This window comes from Eptesicus fuscus, chromosome 9 (genome assembly GCF_027574615.1).
Source record: "Eptesicus fuscus isolate TK198812 chromosome 9, DD_ASM_mEF_20220401, whole genome shotgun sequence".
Lineage (NCBI taxonomy): Eukaryota > Metazoa > Chordata > Mammalia > Chiroptera > Vespertilionidae > Eptesicus > Eptesicus fuscus.
This window is the reverse complement of record NC_072481.1, coordinates 43,318,291-43,342,938: the sequence shown is the minus strand read 5'-3', so window position 1 is coordinate 43,342,938 and position 24,648 is coordinate 43,318,291. Positions and strand designations below refer to the sequence as shown.

The 24,648-nt window shown below is 40.9% G+C and overlaps 1 protein-coding gene across 1 annotated transcript in view; it reads right to left on the bottom strand.

Moving 5' to 3' along the window:
- Positions 1 to 24,648, bottom strand: part of PATJ (PATJ crumbs cell polarity complex component) — a 316,022-nt gene that overhangs the window by 23,906 nt on the left and 267,468 nt on the right. The window contains exons 35-42 of the mRNA XM_028142315.2: positions 23,437 to 23,520; positions 17,863 to 18,056; positions 15,558 to 15,705; positions 14,186 to 14,272; positions 10,266 to 10,380; positions 8,977 to 9,014; positions 2,268 to 2,390; positions 1,423 to 1,527 (exon numbers count right to left, since the gene is read on the bottom strand). Coding sequence (XP_027998116.2) covers positions 1,423 to 1,527; positions 2,268 to 2,390; positions 8,977 to 9,014; positions 10,266 to 10,380; positions 14,186 to 14,272; positions 15,558 to 15,705; positions 17,863 to 18,056; positions 23,437 to 23,520 — 894 coding nt within the window. The remainder of the gene's footprint in view (positions 1 to 1,422; positions 1,528 to 2,267; positions 2,391 to 8,976; positions 9,015 to 10,265; positions 10,381 to 14,185; positions 14,273 to 15,557; positions 15,706 to 17,862; positions 18,057 to 23,436; positions 23,521 to 24,648) is intronic.

The following is a 24,648-nucleotide window of genomic DNA, read 5'->3' as shown; positions in this document are numbered from 1 at the left end:
GAATGTTACACTTGCGCATTGTGTCCCCATTTCCTTGTGAAGAAGGTGGAGCTGGGCACATAATATCAGTGTACGAAAATAGCAATACTTAGCAGATCTTGCTAAGGGGAACACTTTTCTGTCTTGGCATAGTTATCATCTGAAATAACTTCCTCTTACTAGTAAAATTCAGTACCTAGCCAACAGTCCACAGCTCTGAGGTTGAAGAGTTGCACTTGTGGGGCCTCCAGGGGTCAGCCTAACGTGAAGGGAAAGCGAGCACAGTGAACAAACAGGGAAGGGCCTGGAGGCGCTGACAACTGGCAGAGGGAGGAAGGGGAGGTGACCATGTAAGGTTTCACTGACAGTGGGGACACGGAGGAAAGGGGAAGCCAACTCTGCAGCCAGTCCACATAGTGTTTCGGTTTGTGCTCAACAGGAACTCGGGGACCCAAACCATTGAATGAATAGGTTGTTGATCATGTGAACTCCCTTAAAACTGATGGTATTTTTATGATTCTTTTCATACAGGCTGAAAGCCGTATACTTTTTCCAATGTCTATTTTGGCACTTTGGACTTGGATCGTTGAGAGTTAAGCACCACAGTTTGGTTCTCCCAGAAGTAATGGTTTTTCAATTCGAACTTATTTTAGGGCTAGAATGATCGGAGGGGCTGGCTCTAGCCTTCTCTCTCAGGTACACCATGGTGGGTTTTATTCTTTTTACCTATAAACCACTGAATACTACTTCTGCAGAAGTATGGTGATTATGATCATACATTTCGGGGAAACGCTTTAGCGACATTCACTGCCATTATGCTGCCTCTCACTCACTGCATATCAACCTCAGACACATTTGAAGCACTGAGAATCTAAGAAGAGGTAATTAACAGCACACCTGATTTTCCCTTCCTGGTATATGTCCCTGTGCCTCTGAACAATACTCTTGAGGACCACAGCTGATAAATACTTGCCTGCCTTGGTTGATGACTACCACGCAGTGAGAATTTAACAGTGTCGGCAATCACTTTAGGTACTGGAAAAAGAGCATTGTATTTCTCCCTTCTTTTAATGTGGGTGGAAGAAATAGCACTTGGGCAGTTCAGTAACAGTTTTGGGGCAGAAGAAAAGAAACCATTTCCTATTCCTTGCAAACTCTGATTTACAAAAGAACGCTGGAAGCTGAAAGCCTCGTTGATTTAGCGCGTGAAGCAAAGAGTAATTTTTCTCCCCTTGTTATGCTTTCATATAATCATGCTCACTGCCTGTATGGGTGGCATTAAAGAATTTCTGAATAAAAATAATAAGTTCTTGCTTTCAACCTTCATAATTCACATCAGCAAGCACCCCGCTGGGCAGTGATGCTTCCTGCCAGTGACGCTCAATCTTTTCTGCACGCCACTTATCTGCCCCCAGCAGCTGTGTGCTCCTTTGATGGCAGTACCTGCAGGATAATGCGCCCATAGGCGTTCTTCAGCAGATTAACCACGTCCGCGTGAGACAGCCCATCCAAAGGTTGCCCATTGATGCTGACAATCCGATCTCCAACCTGGAAGTACAAAAGTGGGAGAAAATCACTATCATTAAGAAAAATTAAATTTGAGAAGAATGCTTAAAATTCGTTGGAAGTCATAGTCCCCATTTGTGGCCATTGTGAAGGTTCCGTCTGTCTCCGGTGTGCGCATGTTCAGCAGCATGAGGAATTTTTATGGCTTTCCTCAGACACAGGCCAATCAGAGAAACAAGAAGGGGGTCAGCTTTGATTATTAAAAGGCACGGCAGGCCACTTTTGTATTTTGGTAATGGTGGCATTTCATACATCCATTCGCCAGTAATAGTGGGCTATACAAATGAACTGTTCAATAAAACTCTAATGAGGAAGCCAAATATTTTCTGCTTTATTTTTCTACCTCAGTTAAAATTAAGGGGCAATGGGGAAAAAATTATAACAATGTCGATTCTTTTGATTGAAGGAAGATTCTACGGGCAAATCACTCTCAGGTAAAAATGAACTTTGGGTGGAATTAAGTGCTAAAAAAATGGTATGGGAAGCTTTGTAAATGAGCTGCAATTTCTCTTTTCATCGAGAAGCTTTCATACAAACAATAGTATTTTTATATGCCCAGGGACCCAGTGAATTTCAGGTATAAACTTTCTCTAATGCATTCTGCCCTCAGCATGGGTCTCTCCAGGCTGTTGGAATTCCAACTTTAAACAAAGTGCCCATGGCTGCCACTTCCTCTCCCACCCCCCATGCTGTTAGCGCTTCACCATTCCCCCCTTGTTTACTTTAAGCTTCTGTGTGCGTGCAGCTACACCGCTGGCCTGAATCATGGCAATAAATATTGGGATATCTCCCAAGGGACTTCCTTTTCCTCCAGCAATACTGATTCCAAGGGCATCACTGAGCTCCTAGAAAAGAAGCAAAACACAACATATATTTAATAAAGAGCCGCAGCCTGATTGTCCCATGAAAGCTGCTGAACAAAACACTCAGTGCTGCAGGAGGTCAGGGTAGCACAGGACTTAAGTGCAGGGCCTTTGGAGTCAGAAAGACCTGGGTTTCAGCTCTAGCACTGTAGCTGGGGAGTCTTCGGTAAGTTCCTTAACCTCTTAGAGCTTCCATTTCTAGGCATAAAATGGGAAGAATACCACCTACTTCACAGTGTTGGTTTGAGGATTAAATGAGACGATATAGTGCAGTCCTAGCCTACAAAAAAAAAAAGGCTCAATAAAAGGCAACAGTAAGGGCCCTAGCTGGGTAGGTCAGTTGGTTAGAGTGTTGTCCAGATACTCCAAGTTGCTGGTTCAGGTTCGATCCCGGGTCAGGGCACATTCAAGAATCAACCAATGAATGCATAAATTAGTGAAACAACAAATGGATGCTTCTCTAGCTCTCTCTCCCCCCACTTCTCTCTCTAAAATCAACAAATAAAAATTTTAATTAAAAAAAGGCAATAGTAGCCTGGCCGGTGTGGCTCAGTGATGGAGCATTGTCCCATGGACCAACAGGTCCCCAGTTTGATTTCCAGCCAGGGAATATGCCTGGGTTTTGGGCTCGATCTCCAGTAAGGAATGTGGATATTTCTCTCTCTCCTTCTCTATCTAAAAATCAAAAAACACATATATATATTTTTAAAAGGCAGTAGTAGCCTTGGCTAGTTTGCCCAGTGGTTGGAGCATCGGCCCTTGAACTGAAGGGTCTTGGGTTCAATTCCTGGTCAAGGGCACATATCTTGGTTGTGGATTCAATCTCTCTAGCTCTCTCAAGATCAATTGAAAAAATATCCTCAGATGAGGATTAAAATAGTTTATTTTTTTTAAAAAAAAGGCAATAGTAGTCGTAAAAAAACAAAACCTATGCTACCGCTCAGTTTAGTGGCCAATTTTGATGCAACTTGGCAAGTATGTTCTCATATGGTGTTTATAATTAAACTGCCACACATATCATGCTCTTGGGGGTGTGAACAAACATACTTGGCTCTAAAAGAGCCGCACAACTGCGTTAAAACAAAGGATGTTAGAGGACACTCACTATAATGACAACAGAGTTCGGAGAGAGAATTAAATGTGACAGGAAATGCTCCCTAAGATATTAGGTGAGGCAATATGGTTTACTCGGACCCCGCTGAAGAGATCCTGGCTTCAGTCCAGGTTTTCCCCATATTTCTATCATAGGGTTAGTGTTTTAAAAATCACTAAAGGAAAAAATGACAAGTTCCAGATTCAGCATGGTGGCATACACATGATAGCACCTCTCTCCTGCTGATTAAAATGGAGAACATGTCAAAATAACAAAACACAACTACCGGGGCTTCTGAAAAGTAAAGAAACTCAAAATGTGGTGAAAAACCAAAACTTGGAGAAATGACAGCAGGGATGAAGGTCCCTGGTCCCAAATGTTTTCCTGGTGGCGCTGTACTGAGGGCGAGACCCAGGTAAGGAGCTGTAGAAATGGTACAAACGGCTAATGTTTGGAGAGAAACTTCCATCTTTCTGGTCAGAGGAACCAGGAAAAGGGGCCCCTGGTGGCAGGAGAATAAAAGAAGAAAACTTGAGATAAGGGAGACAGAGGAGGGATCCTCTAACTCTGAGTGAACCCGTGGATTCTCAGGCTCAGGTGTGAAATAGAGCCAAACTATAGAACAGAACCACCACTCACAAAAGGGGAGATAGAACTTGTAGTCTCAACCTAACTGGGTGACTGTATCCTGTCCACACAGCATAACATCCATGGGGCCCAGGGTAAAATCCTAAATTACTTGACATGCCAAAAAACAGGAAAATGTGACCAATCTACACTAATAAAAGAGAAACATGCAAATTGACCATACCTCTGCTATGCCCACAAGCCACACCCACAAGCCAATCAGAGCGAGTATGCAAATTAACCCAACCAAGATGGTTGCAGCCATGGAGCGAGCAGGAGGCTTGGGTTTCTCCGGCAATGGAGGAAGCCAAGCTTCCTAGCTGGCCCTGGCCTCCGCTCAAGGCTACAAAGTTTCAATTATAGAAAATAAATAAATCCCAGATACCAGGGCCTCCACTTGGGTCGCCGGGGGGCGTGGCTGGCTTGCAAACCACCATAGGCTTCTCACCCAGGCTGCCCCACACCCCAAGGGAACCCCCACTCCGATCTGGGACACCCTTCAGGGCAAACCAGCTGGCCCCCACCCATGCACCAGGCCTCTATCCTATCTAATAAAAGAGTAATATGCAAACTGACTGTTACTCCAACACACAAGATGGCTGCCCCCATGTGGCCAAAGATGGCTGCCACCATGTGGACACAAAGATGGCCACCACAAGATGGCCAGCAGGGGAGGGCAGTTGGGAGGGACCAGGCTGGCAGAGGAGGGAAGTTGGGGGCAACTGGGCCTGTAGGGAAGGGCAGTTGGGGGGACACAGGCTTGCAGGGGAGGGCAGTTGGGGGTGACCAGGCCTGCAAGGGAGGGCAGTTAGGGGTGACTAGGCCTGCAGGGGAGGGCAGTTAGGGGTGACCAGGCCTGCAGAGGAGGGCAGTTAGGGGCAATCAGGCTGGCAGGGGAGCAGTTAGGCATTAATCAGGCTGGCATGGGAGTGGTTAGGGGGTGATCAGGCTGGCAGGCAGAAGTGGTTAGGGGCAATCAGGAAGGCAGGCAGGTGAGCAGTTGGGAGCCAGCAGTCCTGGATTTTGAGAGGGATGTCCGACTGCCCGTTTAGGCCCGATCCCAGTAGGATCGGGCCTAAACGGGCAGTCGGACATCCCTTGAGGGGTCCCAGATTGGAGAGGGTGCAGGCTTGGCTGAGGGATACCCCCCACCGTGCACAAATTTTGTGCACCAGGCCTCTAGTTTTTAAAAAAAATTATTGATTGATTTGAGAGAGAGAGAGGAAGGGAGGGGGGACAGAGAGAGAAACATCCACCTGTTGTTCTACTTATTTATGTGTTCACTAGAGGCCCAGTGCATGATTAAATCATGCATGTGTGCCGAAACTGGTTTGGCTCAGTGGATAAGAGCGTCGGCCTACGGACTGAAAGGTCCCGGGTTCGATTCCGGTCAAGGGCATGTACCTTGGTTGCGGGCACATCCCCAGGAGGAGGTGTGCAGGAGGCAACTGATCGATCTTTCTCTCTCATCGATGTTTCTAGCTCTCTATCCCTCTCCCTTCCTCTCTGTAAAAAATCAATAAAATATATTTAAAAAAAAATAAATCATGCACGTGTAGGGTCCCCTAGGCCTAACCTGCCATCCAGGCCATATCCTCTGCCCCGCAAAGCCTAGCACGCTCCGCGGACACTGCTAGCAGCCTGCTCCTGGCTTTTGATGGCAGGGGGTCCGCTGGTGCTAGAGCGGACAGACAGCCAGCTCCCCCGCTTTCGCTCCCCGCTTTTGATGTTCCGCAGCAGGACGTGGGCTCGCTGCCCCAGAGGCCCCTTCTGTGCTGCAGCACAGCCATGGCGCAGACGCTGAGCTCGCACTGCCGCTGGCGATGCGAGCTCAGCGTCCCGCTGGCCCAACCGGCCACCCCAAGTCCTTCCCCCTGCACCTCCCGCTGGCCCAATCGTGGGCGTAGCGGAGTAATGGTAATTTACATATTACTCTCTTATTATTTAGGATTGGTTGACTCATATATGTGCCCTGACTGGGGATGGAACCCAAAACCTTGGTGTATTGGGATGGCACTCTAACTGAGCCACCCGGCCAGGGCTTTTTTTTTCCTTTTTCAATTTTGGTTTTATTTAGTTATTTTTTTAAAAGTTTTTTAAATTGATTTTTGAGAGAGAGGAAGGGAGAGGGAGAGAGAGAAACACTGATTTGTTGTTCTAGTTATTTATGCATTCATTGGTTATGTGCCCTGACCAGAGATTGCATCCATAACCTTGGCGTATCCAAACGACCTTCTAACGAACTGAGCTACCCGGCCAGGGCAATATTTTTTCTTGAGATCATTAAAATATGTAGAAAAGTTGAAAGCAAAAATTATCACATTATTTGGTGGGGTTCTCAGATTATGTAAATGTAAGCATATGAAACTATGGCAGAAAGGTTGTGGTAAAGGGATCTGTATGGTCGCAAAGCTTCTATAGTTTTCATTGATCATCTGAAAACATACACAGCTTAGGGTGCTTTGATTTGACCTCAGTAAATTTGGAAAAAGGGAAAAGAACAAAAGGACAACAAAAACCATATAAAGAACCTTACAACCTCATGTCACATAAGTGTGAGGAATTATTCTTTATTATTAACTAGAGGCCTGGTGCATGAAATTCATGCATTGGAGCGGGGAGGGATCCCCTCAGTCTAGCCTGCACTCTCTTGCAATCTGGGACCACTGGCTCCTAAGAGCTCGCCTGCCTGCCTGCCTGGTCGCCCTTAACCACTTGCCTGCCTGCCTGATCACCCTTCCTTGGCCACCACCCCCCCACCCCCCCGCCCCATCTGCCACAGCTTTGTCCGGAAGGTCATTCGGCTGTCCAGTCTAATTAGCATATTATGCTTTTATTATTATAGATATTACTAGTGCTGCCATGTCACACCTATAAGACAGAAAAATAGCAATGCTGGCCTCTCCAGTAACAGGCAGCCCCTATCTTGTTTTCTGGAGTATTTGTGCCTAGCTGATATTTTCTGAATGCATCAGTAGTAAAGCCCTGCGTGCAAAACGGCATGATGACTTTCTTTATGAAGTTTCTCCTTGGACCATGTGTGGGAGAATACAATTGGTAGGAGCAGGCCTTTTAATAAAAGCTTGTAAAAACAAATAGCTGAAATGACTAAGAAGACATAAAATGACATTTTATAAATCTTGGCATAAGGAGAAATTTATGCAATAATTTGGTTTTGTTCAAATCCATCATGGTGTTTCCTTAATTTATCCATAATTATGCACATGTTGGTACATTTGACTCCCCCATCACAGGAACATATGAGTTGCCACTCTGGTGGAAAGATACTGGGAACAAATAAGGCAGATATAGTCAAAGATGTAGCCAATAATAATGGATGCCACTTCCTGGACATTAGATGATGTACTAAGTACTACTTATGCATGACTTCATTTAATCCACACAACAATGTTTACCTGGTAAACAGTGTTATCACCCATTCTACAAATGAGAAAACTGAGGTTAAATCACTTGCCAAAGATAACAGAGGTAATACATAGCAGACTGCCTTCAAACACAGCTATGATTGACTCCAGAGAACTAAGCTATGTTGGATATCACTTTACTACAGTTATGATGATTACAACAAGGTCATACATTTTTTTTTTTACTACTTTTTGAACCCCAAATTTAATGGTCAAAGTAATCAAAATAGAAGTCCACTTTCCAATATTCTGGATATCATGCAGGAGTTTGAAATTCAGGATATGATAAATGTATGAACAGAAATGCATCTTATGCAATCTTCTCAGGAGGGCAATTTAGCAATATGTAGAAAAGACTTTAATAGCAATTGTGGCTTTGGACTCAACAATTTCATTTCTAGTAGTTATTTCTGAGAAAATTACCCATGATATGGGCAAAAAGAAAATACAAAGATATTTTGCTATAAAAGATAACAAAAGTTGAGGAATATGCCAATTGTTTTATAAGGGGAAGCTATAGCATATTCATGATGGAATATTATATAACCAATAACATCATGCTATATGCCAGCAATTTTCAACCTTTTTCACCTCATGGCACATATAAACTAAGTACTAAAATTCTGTGGTAAACCAAAATATATTTTGCAATCTGAAAAGACATAGGTGTAAATTATTTTTATTTTATTTTTATTTTTTGTTAAAATAGGTATACATTTTTAAAAAATATTTTTTATTGATTTTTAGAGAGAGGAATGGAGAGAGAGAGAAACATCAATGTGGGAGCAAAATTTCTTTTGGCTGCCTCCTGCATACCCCATTTTAGGGACTGAGCCTGCAACCTAGGCATGTGCCCTGACGGGGAATTGAACTGGCAACCGTTTTGTGCACAGGACGGAGCCCAACCAACTGAGCCACATGGGCCAGGGCAAGTATAATTTTGATTTAATTTTACTGGATGACCATTATGTTGGCTGTTGTCATTTTTTTTTTTCTTTGACAACCTAAGGGAAAAGAAATCAGTGCCTTGACTAAATAGTTTGGTATTGCATGTTTTACAAAGTCTTGAGACATACTGGTTGAAAATCACTGCAAATGCTGTAAAAAAAAAAACAAAAACTTATTGCATGGCTAAAAGGTCTTGGTTTAAAGTTAAAAAAAGCTACCAAAATTGATGCCATTTTTTGTTTTGCAAAATTTTTAAGTACATGCACAAAATGTAGTGGATGTGATGTATCAAAAAATTCAGTTGTCAGATATGTGTTTTACCATATTTTTCTAAGTCTGTTTATGTTATACAGACCACATATTTATTCAGTAACTTAAAGGAGCACACTAATAATCCAACCAATTGTATTAAGGGGGAAATTACATTTATGCAAATCCAACACAAACCAGAAAAACAGCAAAATTACAGACTTACCCTGATTATCTCAACGGTCCTTGGTCCCGTATCTGTGCCTATCAATAAAGAAGCAACAAAATTAACTTTTTAAAAAAACTTTATTTTTAATTTATTTTTTTTTGTTAATCCTCACCTGATGATATTTTCCCATTGATTTTTAGGGAGAGTGGAAAAGAGAGGGAAAAATAGAGAGAAACATCAATGTGAGAGAAATACATCGGTTGGTTGCCTCCTGCACAAGCCCCAACCAGGGCCTGGGGTTGGGGAGGAGCCTGCAACCAAGGTACATGCCCTTCACCAGAATTGAACACTGGGTCCTTTAATCCTCAGGCCGATGCTCTGTCCACTGAGTCAGACCAGCTAGGGCACAATTAACTTTTACCATTAAAAGGTAATATATGCAGGATATAAAATTATCTCCTGAAAATGTGTCATTTTCTAGGCCTTTCAAGAGAGAATACTGAAACAAGCAGGCATTATACCCTTTCTCAAAATCCAAACTGGCAGCCATCAACCAGGGGCTGTCTTCTATATTAAAGAAGTCCTCTCTCTCTCAGACAGATGTGGCCATAATCACTTGCTCTTACAGAAGCTGATGGACTGTAGCAGTAGCTGCCTGAAATATAGGATTAAATGGCTTGGCAGTTGAGCCATTTGTGTTTTACTGTATGTTTTTCTGACTTAAAGGAACCATCTACCCATGGTAAGAATTAAGAAGACCCTTGCCCTGTCCCACCTCAATGGCATATGTACCTCTGACCTTTCTTGAGTGACTAATAATTTAAAAAAAAAATTCTCTTTTGTAGCCCGGCTGGAGTGGCTCAGTGGTTGAGCGTCCACCCATGAACCAAGAGGTCTCTGGTTTGATTCCTGGTTAGGGCACATGCCCTGGTTGTGGGCTTGAACCCCAGTAAGGGGCGTGCAGGAGGCAACCAACCAATGTTTCTCATCATCGATGTTTCTATCTCTTTTTCTCTCTCTAAAATCAATAAAAAAAAACATTAAAATAAAAGCTTTACAATTTTTTTCTCTTTGTAAGTGATTTTACTTTAGGAAACACTTTAGGTTTCTGCTTTCCCACTTTTCATATGATTGGTGTAAAGTTCAAGGCATAGTCCAGAAATGAGTCTCTAAGGCTTTACTTCTTTCAGAATAGGACTTTCCGAAAGCTTGAGGCTTATGTGGCCAAGTACAAAGAGTTAAAAATATTTTAGTTAAAGGTGAAAAAAAAATTTTTTTTTTAAATTTAATATTTTTTAAAAAATTGGGTAACAGAATGTTTTGCTGGAGGCGTGTCCACGGAATACCTGAATTTCTGGGGGAAGGATCGGAAGCCTTCTTTGTGCCGACCAGGCTTTGCAGGCTGGAGATGACAGGAGCCAGGGCTGGGTGGAAGCTGCTGTGTGTGCTGTGCTGACTCCCCTGCGAAGGAAACCCGGAGGTCAGCTGTGCTGGAACACGCACTTGGCCTCAACACTTCAACCTTATTAATTAGTGTTTCAATTACTGAAGTAACCATAATCATGTAATTGAAAATTCTAGAGACTAAAAAAGAAAACAAAAATTATCCATACTCGCTCTTTTACCACCTTAGTACAACCCCATCTAACATTTTCTCCATTATATGTGCTTTTATATATGGTTTCAATCATCGAGGAAGAAAATGCAATTTAAGCTTTTCTTCCTCAACATAAAATAAAAAACATTTTCCTAAGCTGTGACGCAGTATTTATATATGATCAGTTAATGGCACTATGTGTTAGTTGGGGCTGGAGTCAACATTGATTCCCTTATCACCCAAAGGACACGATCTATTTTGCTAAAACAAGCATAATAAAACCTTGAATAATAGAAATTTGACCAAATGGAATTCTCAATTGCAGGAGAAAGCAGCAAATATCCTAGGAATTTGTTGTTTTAAGTAATATGTTAAATTTGTTTTTCTCAAAGATTTTCCTAGAGTCAGGGATGATTTGGCTCAATCTGCTATATCTCCACTACTGCCCTCATAGCCACCTAACTAAATATTTGAGTTCTACAATGTATAGTCATGTATGGCTAGTGGCTATTCAATGAAAACTATATACACAGTGAAGGACCTTTTTAATGAAGAACCCAATGCCACCAATAACAAGTAAATAATTTTGCCCTCAAATTATCAAGGTTGTGCCCAATGGCCTCAAAATTTTAAATCACCTGATGAATTATAATTTAAACCACTTCTTAGTTCTATGATGTAAGTTATTTAATGTTTTAACACTCTTTAAATATGAAAAACTTCAAATCTAAGAAAAGTTAAAAGTAGACATCCATACATAAACCTAGATTCCACAATTAATATTCTATATAATAAAAGGGTAATATGTTGCCCTAACTGGTTCGGCTCAGTGGATAGAGCGTGGGCCTGCGGACTGAAGGGTCCCCAGTTCAATTTCGGTCAAGGGCATGTACCTTGGTTGCGGGCACATCCCCAGTAGAGGGTGTGCAAGAGGCAGCTGATTGATGTTTCTCTCTCATTGATGTTACTAACTCTCTATCCCTCTCCCTTCCTCTCTGTAAAAAATCAATAAAATATATTTTTAAAAAAAGGGTAATATGCAAATTGACCCTAATGGCAGAATGATCTGGCTTCTCCCTGGTGGTCAGTGTGCTTCCACAGGGGGAGCACTGCTCAGCCAGAAGCTGGCTCAAGGCTGGCCAGCACAGCGGCGGTGGCGGGAGCCTCTCCTGCTTCTGCAGCAGCACTAAGGATGTCTGACGAATGGCTTAGGCCCGTTCCCCTAGTCGGACATCCCCGAGGGTTCCTGAGCTGCCAGAGGGATGTCTAACTGCCAGCTTAGGTCCGATCCCCCAGGGAGCAGGCCTAAGCCGGCAGGTGGACATCCCCCGAGGAGTCCCGGACTGCGAGAGGGCACAGGCTGGGCTGAGGGACCCTCGAGTGCATGAATTTTCATGCACCAGGCCTCTAGTTTTGATATATTGTCCTTTTCCCATATCCATTCACCTATTCATCACTCAATTTGTCTTTTTTTTTAAAAGTTCATTTCAAAATAAATTATAGACATTAGCACACTTCACAATGAATACTAGTATATATAAAGGAGTATTTTTATATTTTCCTGAAAAGATATGATTTAAATCAATGGTAATAGATAATACTTAGAATTGAGTAAGTACAACATATAACTTTTGCCTAAAAAATGTGCTTCCTAAGGTCTTTATAAATATGGACTTTTCCTGGCAGTGTTCCCTCGGGTATCTGAGGAAAAGATTTCTCTTTTTCATTACACACTTTCTTCTGTAGAGTAGATACTCTTTTCTGGTTAGTGGGAAAAGATAGTTTATTTTATTTCATCTTATTTTTTAACCCTCACCTGAGAGAGAGAGGGAGAGAGAAACATCAATTGGTTGCCTCCCATATGCGCCCCAACCAGGGATTGAACCTGCAACCTAGGTATGTGCTCTGACTGGGAATCGAAACTGCAGTCCTTTGCAGGTATATGGGATGATGTTCCAACCAACTAAGCCACATGTCCAGGGTGGAAAAGACATTTTTTAAAAAAATTCTGTGCAAGAAGGTTAGATAGAAGTATTTGATACGTTGTTCCAGGTTTCCAAAATATGACAGCTCACATTTATATACCAGATAAATGGTAACGGTGGTTGCCATATAATGATAGAGCTTCTAAATTTGCTTGTTCTGTATTTAACCTGAGTGTGAACCTTATCAATCACTAAGACACTCATACACATTCCTCACGGACAGAAAACCAGTTCTACCTACCACCTCACCTGTGAGTCCAAACTTTTCTTAAAACTCTGGAATTCCTTGTACCCTTTGTGCCTTTGCATATGCTACTCCCTCTATCTGGGATGCCTTTTCCCTCTTTCCAGCCTAAGAAACTCCTTTTGGAGTGAGACCCGAGGGACCCTCTTTGTAGCTCTCATGTACAACCCAAAAAGAAACATTTCATCTCCAGTATTGTTCATTCTGCATTTTAACCCCTTGTATAATGAGGCTTTAATGAAATCACTCAACAAACGAATCTTTCATTAAGGAAGAGCTGAGACAACTATTTTTTGCACCTCAAGTTCCCACTGTTGTTACAAGTCAGGCCAGAACCATCACCAGCCATTCACTCCTGGAATCCCACTGCAGTGCTATGTCTTTTAGGACACGTGACATTTGCTGCCCAATATCTAGGCCAGAAATAAAGAAAAAAGTTCTAAACTTAACATGATGTTATTGGGTTTGACTGCTTTGAGGATTCTTTCAGACAAGCCAGCTAGTCTGTGATACTACCTGAACAATAGTATTTTCCTTCACTCATTTTCTAACACCAGTGAGGCAAAGGAGACAGCTAACCGCATTCCTGAAGCACCTGTGTGCTAATCACAAAATCCAAGTCTTCTGAACAAACATTTTGGACAGGCTTTAAGTCTAAAGCAACCAGGGAGGGGACCAAAAGTCATGCTTTTAACCTCAAAACAAAGGCCCATCTATACTCCACAAGGGGACTTGGGGGTAACATGTAAGTTTCTATAGTTTTATTATATACCAAAGGGACTAAAAAATAGTCTGCCATCTTAATTTTTTCAGCCATTACAATGAAAAAAAACAACCACAGTGAAATATACTTCGTTTTTTTTTTTAAAAAGTGGCCCTTACATCAGTCTTGCCAATAAACATAAGATGTTTGCTAACCCACAAAATGTCACCCATTAAGACCTCCTTCCCACAGGAGAAACCCTCACATTTCACTCTCTTAGGAATATGCCATTAATTGCCCTCAGGATGTGTGAGTGGCTATTCACAAGTTAACTTTATAGCAATATTTAATTGAATGAATAGAACAATGTTGTGCTAATGAGGGTCAAATTGCCACCAGATGTTGCTTCTTTTTTTTTTTTTCTTTTAAATAAACACAGCTGTGTTGCATGCATGCATAGGCAACACAGAACTAATAGTGGGGGAGAAAAGTAGTCCTAAGAAAACATTTGCAGGCAATAATAGGAAGAAAAATCTAGGGATTAATGAATTTCCATCCCACCTTTCATTTTTTTACTTCAAGCACATAAAAATGCACTGAACTTGGTATTGTGACTATGCTGTGTATTACATATTGTAATACTGCATATGACACAGTACTTCCCCACCACAAAATGGGAAACCTTCTCTCAAAGGGGACAGGTGAGTGCGCCAGTCTGACGGGAAGCCATCAACCACCTGGCTGTTCTGTGATGTCTTCCTCGAGGCGGCCCAGGAACCAGCTCGGAGTCTCCCAATCTCCAGCTGCACCAGCCCCTGCGCACACTAGGGAACACAAGAGAAGGACAGAAGTGAAGAACAGTAGCATTTACGTCCTAAATGATCATACAGAGCCTTCACTCAACTCTGCAGCCAACACCTGTAAATGGGTGATGAAGGCAAGAGGAAAAAAGGAAATTCAGTAATCAAAAAAAATCACACCAAATAACATACGTTTATCAACTCAATGGTATTCCTCTCAGGATTTTATGACTTCTTTAAATGTGTTAAAAGGGTTACATTTCAATTCACCTCTCTTCTCTTGTAATAAAAGGGTCTGTGAGCAATGAAATAACTAAGAAAAAGGGGTGAAAAGGGAGACAGAGAAAACAAAGGTGGAAGTAATCCACAAATACAAATCCTCTTGAGTGATAATGGACAGTGGACTATATCAGGAAACCAGGATTTAAAAATAAACAAAATTCATTTGTCTTTGCAAAAGCTTCCATGGCTATTTGTAAAACAGAATAACATGCACCTGGTTATAGTTGAATGGAAATTTATAAGATTTCTTATTAACCAGTTTCTTCTAAAGGAGGAGGGTCCATGTGGCAGAGATACTTGGAAGTGAAGGGAGAGACAGCGTGGGTGGTAGCAAAACCACTGAAGCGCAGCATTGTGACCTTGGCCATGCTGTTCTACTTTTCAAACTTCACTTGTGAAATGGAGAAAACTGGTCTAGATAATCTTTAACATTCCTCAAGGGAGGAAAGCTGGGTTTGATGAATTCACAGTAAATATGCTCCCTGACATAGCCCTAGAGGGAGGAGGAGGAATTTTCTCACTCCAGGAGAGCCCATCTATCAAATGCATTTAGAGGACAATTGTGGATACTGGGAATTCTCACAATTATGAAAATATAGCTTAACAATACCAACATAGGGTTCTCTTCAATTCTGCTAGTCAATATAATACCTTGCTTGCACTTCCTTCCTTCCTTCCTTCCTTCCTTCCTTCCTTCCTTCCTTCCTTCCTTCCTTCCTTCCTCCCTCCCTCCCTCCCTCCCTCCCTCCCTCCCTCCCTCCCTCCCTCCCTCCCTCCCTTCCTTCCTTCCTTCCTTCCTTCCTTCCTTCCTTCCTTCCTTCCTTCCTACCTTTCTTCCTTCCTTTTTTCCTTTCTCATTAGTTTTCTTTTAAAGCTATTCCTGGTTGGTTAAAGTAATCAGAGTTTAGATATCTAGTAAAAAGGAGAGTCACCATAACATTCAACCCATTTGATAACCACACTAGATTAGTCCAGCTTCCACTGGACTTCAGTTGTGAGCTAGGCTGGAAGCAGCCCAGGGACTCACCTTGAGGACGGTGGCCACTGTCTCCTGTGAGGCATTTCTCATGTCTTCCCCATTCACAGATAAGATCTGATCTCCCTGAATCAATCTCCCATCAAGGTCTGCGGCTCCACCTTTCACGATGTCAGAAATAAACACTCCATTTCCATTTCTGTGAATACCATAAAGCAGTGGGTATTTGCACAACTGAATATTCCTTTATTAAATTTGAGATTACTAACATTCTATATTGATTCACTAAGACCTAAAGCTTGGAAGAAGGGCCCTACAAAGCCATCTTATCCAGTGATAAACCTCAGAGTGCTCACCCTTTAAATAGATTATGTCTATTTATGCTGCCTATTGTAATGTTCACTTTTATTGGCCCAAGGGCATGATTTTTGCAAGAGGATAATTTTAGTGAAATGAAGTGGAAATTAACTTTAAAAAGTGGAGTTAAGTATTCTTAAAATGTTATTTCCTTAGAGAGATCAGTTCAATTATTAGCATCCGATCTATTTCTAGACTCTCATACACCCCTTTCTAGACAATATATTTCAAGGTTTTATTTATATTTATTTGATGAATAAATAGATGTCTCAAAATTCAAGAAGTTAAAAAGGGCTGACATTAAAAAGTTTCCCTCTCACCTCTATTCCCTAGTCCCCAAGTTCCCTTCTTATAGGGAACCAATGCTACCATTTCTTGGGTATCTCCTGGAGACCTTCTGTGTACACATAAGCAAGTGCATGTGGGTGTAGTACATGTGTGTGTGAATGGATATACATGCACACACATTCTTTTTTACCTCCAGTTTTCTTTTCTTTAAATTTGCTTTTTTTTTTACTGAATACACCCTGGCAACTGATCTTTATTGGCACTTTGTGTTTCCTCATTGGATTTTATGGCTGCATATTATTCTATGAATGTTCCTTAATTTCGCTTATCAGTAAACTACGGATGTATACATAGGTCATTACCATTCTTTAGCTATTGCAAACAAGGTGCAGCAAATAACATAACTACAAGCATATATTTAGGATAAATTCCTAGTTGTGGAATTGCTAGTCAAAGAATTATGAATTTTGAGAGCTTATATATCTGAACCTTTACAATGGAACTTTTTGTGCTAAGGAATGTAAGTGTTCCTTTAAAAATTCAATCTGAAATACTGGAGTTGTATGACGATTATTTCATCAATTTACTATGAGACAGTAACGTAAAAACCATTACTCTTAGTGGAATTTCCCAAGTCCATGTACATGTCACAACAAGAAAGCAAACTTCAACATGGATTCTAGTTGTTCTGCACCCACAAGTGCATTGATTTTGTTTAGATATGCAAATCTCAGCTTTTTTTTTGGTTTTGTAATGCATTTTTAGAGCGATAGTCTTATGGTTCTGAAGTAAAAATGATATTATTACAGCACAGTACCTGGCACAAAATCAGTTCCCCAAAATAGTAGTTAATATTTTTATTTTAATAGTAGCTTGGTCTGTTGGAAAAAGCACTAGGCGAGTCATCAAAGGTCTATGAGGGCATGTGACATTATATATACTATACTTTTGGTGCAAGCTATTGGGGACATCTCTCTTTACAGAAAACTATTGTCATGAAGAATTTGTGTCCCTCAATATGTCTGCTCAGCTAGTTTTAGTAACCCCTCAACTAGTTTTAGTAACATAGTATGAATTTAACATGGCAGAGTAATTTTCTTAACTCAAGATTGCATAAATTTCTCTCTTGATATTAGCTGCTTCTTGGGTATCATTGTTTTAATTAACCCCTGCAAGCTTGAGAGCTAAGTGACTATAAATTGAAAGAAACATGCTAATTGTTCATACTTGATAAGGGTGTAAGCCTGACAATCTGGTTGATTGAGGTTAGAATTTTCTCTTGCTATGACATTTTTTGGCAGTAAGATCTTGCTCAGAAATAGGACCTATGTTTTTCAAGTATTCATAAATATGTTAATTTTAGAAATTATATTATCAGTTTATACTAGGTTTTATCTTTCAGTGTTTTTATTTTTTTATTTTTATTGATTTCAGAGAAGAAGGGAGAGGAAGAGAGACATAGAAACACCAATATTGAGAACGAATCATTGATTGCCTGCCTCCTGCACACCCTCTACTGGGGATCGAGTCCGTGCATATACCCTTGATTGGAATTGAACCTGGGACCCTTGAGTCCACAGGCCGACGCTCTGTCCACTAAGCCAAACTGACTAGGGCTTATCTTTCAGTATTTATAGGCATTCGTCCCTAGAACTCTGAAGGAAAGAGGCCAATCAATCCTGACCTGGATAGCATTTTTTTTTTTTTTTACCGTTTCCCAACGATGCTCAGGCCCAGTCCTCTGCCAGCCTTCTTCTGCAGATCTACAGGGAAAAACTCCAAGTTCTCCTCGTCTCTGTAGTGCGTCTCATCTCTATACACCACCAGTCGCACCTTCTGGGGGGTGTGCCTCAGGGCTGTGATGGCTTCTTCGTGGCTGGCGTTCCTCAGGTCAACCCCATTAACCTGGAACAACGGGCATCCAAGATGAGCTGTGACAGCAGAGGCCTCTCACCCTGCTCTGTCTGCTGGAGCACCGTGATTCAGTGAAAAACCTCTAGAAATTTCTATCCATTCTCAAAGCACACAGGTACTGACCAGTAGCAGTCGTAGCTGCTTATACTCCCCTACCCCAAATAAGCATGGAGGGTGGATTAGTATACATGACCATGCAATTTTGCATAGCTGTGAACTTTACCATGGGAGAGAGAGAGAGAGAGAGAGAGAGAGAGAGAGAGAGAGAGAGAGAGAGAGAGAGAGAGAGAGAGAACTGGCTCATTTAACTAAGGTCAAAGGGAAAATAAATATTAGTGTTTGGAAAAACATATGCTTTTATTGATTTTTTTTTTTTTTTTTTTTTTTAGAGAGAGAGAGGAAAGGAGGGTATGTGCCCCGACTGGGAATCAAACCCAGTGATCTTTCAGTGCCTTTCAATGTATGGACCGATACTTAACCAACTGAGCCACACCAGCCAGAGCGGTCAGCACTTTTAGACTCAGTTTCCTTACTGAATTTGACTTCCTCACTTTTAACTGCTGAATCACATGTACTTCAGAACTGGCTGGAGGAAACGAGGGACCAGTATTTTCAACAGCGTCTAAGACCTGCTGAAGTCCATTCATTTGAATCTGGATCTGAGTGAGCACAGATACGACTACACGGGAGACAGCAAACTGTCCTGAAAATAGTGCTGAGTAAGCCTACTTCTGGCAAAAGTCATGGAACCTCTGTTTCCTTGTCTGCTAAATGGAGATCACAGCTAACTTATTTTTTACTTAACAAATACTTATGTAATACTTGTATATTAGGCCTTCATGAATATTTATTCTTTTTAATCCTTATACTAACTTTCTGAAATAAACATTATTACCATATTACAGATGAGGAAACTGAGGCATGTAGAGGTTAAGTGACTTGACCAAGGTTGCAGAGTGAGCAGGTGGAGGAGCCAAAATTTGAAACGGACTATCTTTCTGGACTATCTTTTAGTTTATATACCAATGCTGCCTCAAAATGTACTCTTAAAATGGGTTACTGGAGCCCCTTGCCACAGAGAAAGCCAAGGACTGATGTTGGTTAGTGAATTTGACACAAGGGAGGAATTGAGAAGCAGAATAGCTCAGGATTCAAAGGAAAGGAGTCATGACCACTCCCTCAAGATCACAGCTAGGAAGAGCGAAACACAGGGAAGGATGGGCTCAGGCCATACATGACCAGGAGGATGGCAAAATGGAAGAGTTACCTCACGATGTTGGTTCCACCCGTGTTCTGGTCCAGAGGTCACCAACCTTTCGGACCTCACGGACCACCAGTGGTCCGCGGACCACCAGTTGGCGACCACTGCTCCAAAGGTTTCCTTAAACCAGTGGTCGCCAACCTTTCGGACCTCATGGACCACCAGTGGTCCGCGGACCACCAGTTGGTGATGGCTGTAATCTGGTCCATCCTTGTGTATCCTGGGCAGGTCACGTCTACCTGTGGACCTCTATTCCTTCATTTGTACAGTGAGGGGCTGGTCTAAGGCTTTTTCCAATTCTAACATTCCAACTGACTAAGGACTCTTGTCATGAAGAATGGTGACAAAAAAGGGAGAAAGGAGGAATGAGCCCCTCTCAGAGAAGGTGAGTTTTGAGCTGTTACTTAAAGCTGATTCTGTCAGCCAAGAGAATGTTTAAAAGCCTAAGTTTCAAGCTACTGTTTCTTTCCTGGTATATCTGGTACTCAGATAAACTATACCCGGAATGATAGTGGCTAAGCATGGGTTTTGGATATAGCTGGACTTCAGTTTGAGTGCTGATTCCAACTTATTATGTGGAACCTTATGTAAATTACTCAAGCTAAGCTTCACCAGTGTCATCTATGAATTGGAGATAATAATGATACTAATATTTGCTCAATGTTGTGAGGATTAAATGGAACAAATCCTGCAATGCATTTAGCACAGGGCTGGATAAGCTCGATACGTTAGAAGCTGACATTTTACAAGGAACTGAGGTAAGGCAGTCAGAGCTGTTTCCTCTCAGCACCAGCCTTCCTTGTTACTTTAGGCCCATGAATGCATTCTCATTGTTGAAGTAAACCCAAAGAACAAAGGGGAAAGCAATGTCTCTAGAAAATGTGGGCCGAGCTGATCATTTCCGTGTGCTCCAATAGATGGCACACAAGACCACTTCTGCTACTCAGTTAAAAAAAAAATTACCTCCGTGGATCGAAGGAGAATTCTTTAAGCCCTCTAAAATACTCTTTGAAGGGCCCTAGCAATTAAACTCTTAATTAAAAGCAATGTCATTAAACTCTACTACTACAAAAGCAATTTACACTAAATTCCAGCTTTGAGATGTCTGCTCAAATCAAAGTGATCTGCTCCAAGTTCAGTTTTCATTTCCTCCTCTGCTTATCAAGAGACACCACTAAATGCACACTACTCATAAGAGAAACATTGCTATGTGGCTGGAATATGGTGGAGTGATGTATTACCTTAAGTGCCTTACAGAAGCACTATCTGCATTATTCAGAGCATGGCTTGTAGAGGGATAGGGGTGGTAATAGCAGGGCTCTTTATTTGAGAGGAAGGGCCATCAGAAGCCCCAGTTGTCAATGAATGTATCACATCCCATGGGTAGGATGGGCAGGTGGGAAGGTGGGTGAACCATGGCTTTAGAAGGGAAGAATAATCCTCATTATTTTATTCCACAGGGAAAACCAGGCATTAGCTCTCTACTCTTTCTGCTCTCACCTGCACAAATAGCAGAGAATAGTAGAAGAAGAGGTAAAGTAAAAAGAAGAAATGACCCTAAAATGACAACCAGAAAGAAGATGGTCCATGCTAATCATAGAATCATAAATCTTGCCATGCAAAAATATTATTTGACTATATCTTTGTAAGCAAAATCTGGCATATCCTACGTTTAACATGAGGATAGTATGAAAACCATGGTAGGCCAGCACGCACAATGCAGAGGACCCTCGTGAACAGAAAGACCATTGTTGGGAAAAAGCACCAACATAGAGTCGCCTTGCTTCATCGTCTCGAAATATAGCACACCGAAGCTGCCTGTCTTCTCCCGGCAACCTGCAGCCCAACCTGATCATGCATTACCGTGCATCTGCACACAGCAACAGCAATCAGTACAAATTCAAAAGTGGGGTCTACAGCTGTTTTTTAAAAAAATCTATTTTTATTGATTTCAGAGAGGAAGGCAGAGGTAGAGAGAGATAGAAACATCAATGATGAGAGGGAATCATTGATTGGCTGCCTCTTGCACGCCCCCTACTGGGGATTGAGCTCACAACCCGGGCATGTGCCCTCAACCGGAATCGAACCTGGGACCCTACGGTCCGCAGGCCGACACTCTATCCACTGAGCCAAACCAGCTAGGGATCTATAGCTGTTTAGAAAGGAAACATGTTACTTGACCAAACTGAGAGCAAGCTTTCTTTATTAAAAAAAAAAATAATAATTTTATTGATTTCATAGAGGAAGGGAGAGGAAGAGAGATAGAAACATCAATGATGAGAATCATTGATCAGCCATCTCCTGCACACCCACAACTGGGGATCAAGCCTGAAACCTGGGCATGTGCCTGGACCAAAAATCGAACAGTGACCTCATGGTTCATAGGTCTACGCTCAACCATTGAGCCATGCGGGCTGGACAAGAGCTATCTTTCTTAACTAAATATATGATGTGCTATTGTGGACTAGATCCTATCCTGGCCATCTTTAATGAAAAGTGTAGACCACTCATCCATATTGGTTACAATAGTTTGGCTAGATGCCAGGAAATAGGTTATTTGACCTTATAAAATCTCCTTCTACTTAAATTTGCTTTTTTCATGCCAACCTGTCTTGAGTGTTCACCTGTATGTGAATATACTTTATAGAAGAAAGCAGCTATAGCTGAGGGTCTATTCAATACAATAGATCTGATTAAAATTTTTTATTGAGGTCTAACTGTTGTAAAATAAACAATACATATTTAAAGTGTACAATTTATAGTGTGAATTTATATGAATTTATACCTATGCAACCATTGCCATAATCAGGATAATGCCCATGTAAGCCATTATAGAATAATCTGCGGGCTTACAATCATATAAGTATCAAGGCATGTATGCATCTGTACTCTTTTGAATATTCAATTTATTCAATTATAAAACTAATTATGGTACAACCTGTTAATTAGAAAATCCAGGGGGGAAAAAAAAACCACCCCCAAACTCCTGACCATTACAAAATGGTGTTGTAAGCTAACACAGTTAAGCCAATTCCCAAAGAGGCCTCACTTATTTTTCTAACCTCATACACTTGTACCTTAAATGAATGTACTGGGAATATGTCCTAATCCAATGATAAAGCACAGTAAAGGCCTGTAGAGAAATCCTATAACTTGCCCTGAATTTAATTTGCAGTCAGCCTGGCCTCTTTTAACTCCTTCTTGCCTATATTTTCTGCCCTTAATTATATCTCTGGTTTCATCTTGGGAGGCAGACTTGAACCACCAAAGGGAAAAATAAAATGCTATGATGTCATTCATAATGTCGTATATTAAAGTTGCAAAGCAAAAAATGCACATGCCTGCCATAAAATGTTAACTATTCAATTAAATTCATCCAATGGAAGAAATAAATGTTGCCTAAAGGTTTCACACCATTGAAAAAGCTCTTTAGTTCCACCTACCAGAACGCCTGGCATTGACTTCCATTCATCCGTTCCCCTTTTCAGACACTGCCTGCCTTGGCACTTTTTAAAAGGCTTTAACGCCTTTGCTAAATGAGAGTCCATTTGAAAGAGGCAAGTTAAGCATTTCAGTTTTTAATAAGTACCATATACCACCTAAAGGGAAAAGATTCTACATTTTCACCAACTAGAAAACAAATGTGGCAAGGCATGGACCTCCATCTGACTTAAAGATTTATTAGGAATAAGAAAATATTACTTAAAGCTACAGCAAAGTCTTTAAAATGTCAGGTGTGCATGTTTATGTATATGCACTTTTAGGAGGGAATTTAGGAAGGTATAATAGAGAAGGCAAAAAAACCTTTAATTATAATACTACATAGTCTCATTTGACATTAAGATTATAGAACCATAAATAGTACTTTCCCGTTGAATTAAAAAATGTCTTCACAGACAGATTTAGATTTATAATCTGTCATAATTCTAATGATACTTATTCGGTGTGCATTAAAAACAGGAAAAAAATAAGTACATGTTTTCTTAAATGGGAGAGAAATAATTGAGGATATAATGGAGTAGAAGATAAATATATAAATTTGATTTTATGGGTTAAGGTTAGTAAAGAAACCATATGTATTGGTACAAAATAAAATTCATAATCATATACCTCTAATATCTGGTCACCAGCCCAAAGTCTTCCATCTCTGGCTGCTGCTCCTTCCTCATAGACTTCATGTATAACTATAGCATCCTATAAAAAAATAAATTCTTATTAATTTTCAACAACCACAAATGCTTCCTTAAACAAACCACCAACCCATAGGCAGCAATCCATAACCTGCTATTTGCTAATAATGACCTAAAGATAAACAAAATACACAGTTATGACATATGCAGAGGTATAATTAATTTTTCCTAAGCTTATTATTTCATTCCTTTAGGCCTGGCTTTGCCTAATATTTCAAGTTAAACTTCCCCCATGTGTTTTACTGTAAACTCTGAACATTGCTGCTGTGTATGAACTTGAGGTGAACTATGTGTCATTCTTATTTATATTTTATGGTATATTTTGAAACATGGTTTCAGGTATTTATTGGTATTGAAGGATTTGGCATAGATGTGTGGCCTGATGAATGGGGGTTGTCAGGCCTCATTACTTGGGCAATTAAAGAAAATAACTTAGTGGAATGAACTGGCCCTGGAGAGAGCATGGAGTAGGGGAAAGAGCATTCGTGCTCTTAAGTGTAAGACATCTATAGGTTCGAATCCTGACTCTGCCACTGGAATTTTGGGCAAATTAACTCCTAAACTCTGAGTCAGGAATTCTGAGTCATAAAATGAGGACAGTATCTAAGCAGGTAAGCTCTGGTTGAGGAAAGGGTTTCATAGTTAATAAATTTTAAAAATAATTTGTATCTTTTCAAATGAACCGTCTTAAATTTTTTATCACCATAAAATAACATGTATCATAAAGGACTCAAGAAATATCACAGTAAACACTGAAGGAGAACAAAACAAAACAAAACAAAACAAAACAAAAAAACGAACACTGAAGGAGAATGCCTCTCACACCAGGCCCTCGGTGACACTCCCTAGAGACAACCACCATCAATGGTTTCATCAGGATCCCTCCAGACAATTTACATCTATACAGCCAAAATTTATATGTTTTGGGGAGACTATTTAAAAAATATTCAATGGAGTTTATTCACACAATTTTTCTCCTTCATATCGAGCAAGTAGGTAAGCTTTGAAATTTCTTGCCTTGGGTATTTTTGTGGAGCTGAAAACGGCAGCCACCAGAAGTCATTGGTTCTTTCTGTTGCTCATAAAACTGACTGAAAAGATGTTGAATGGATTATGCTAGGTGTCTTAGGAG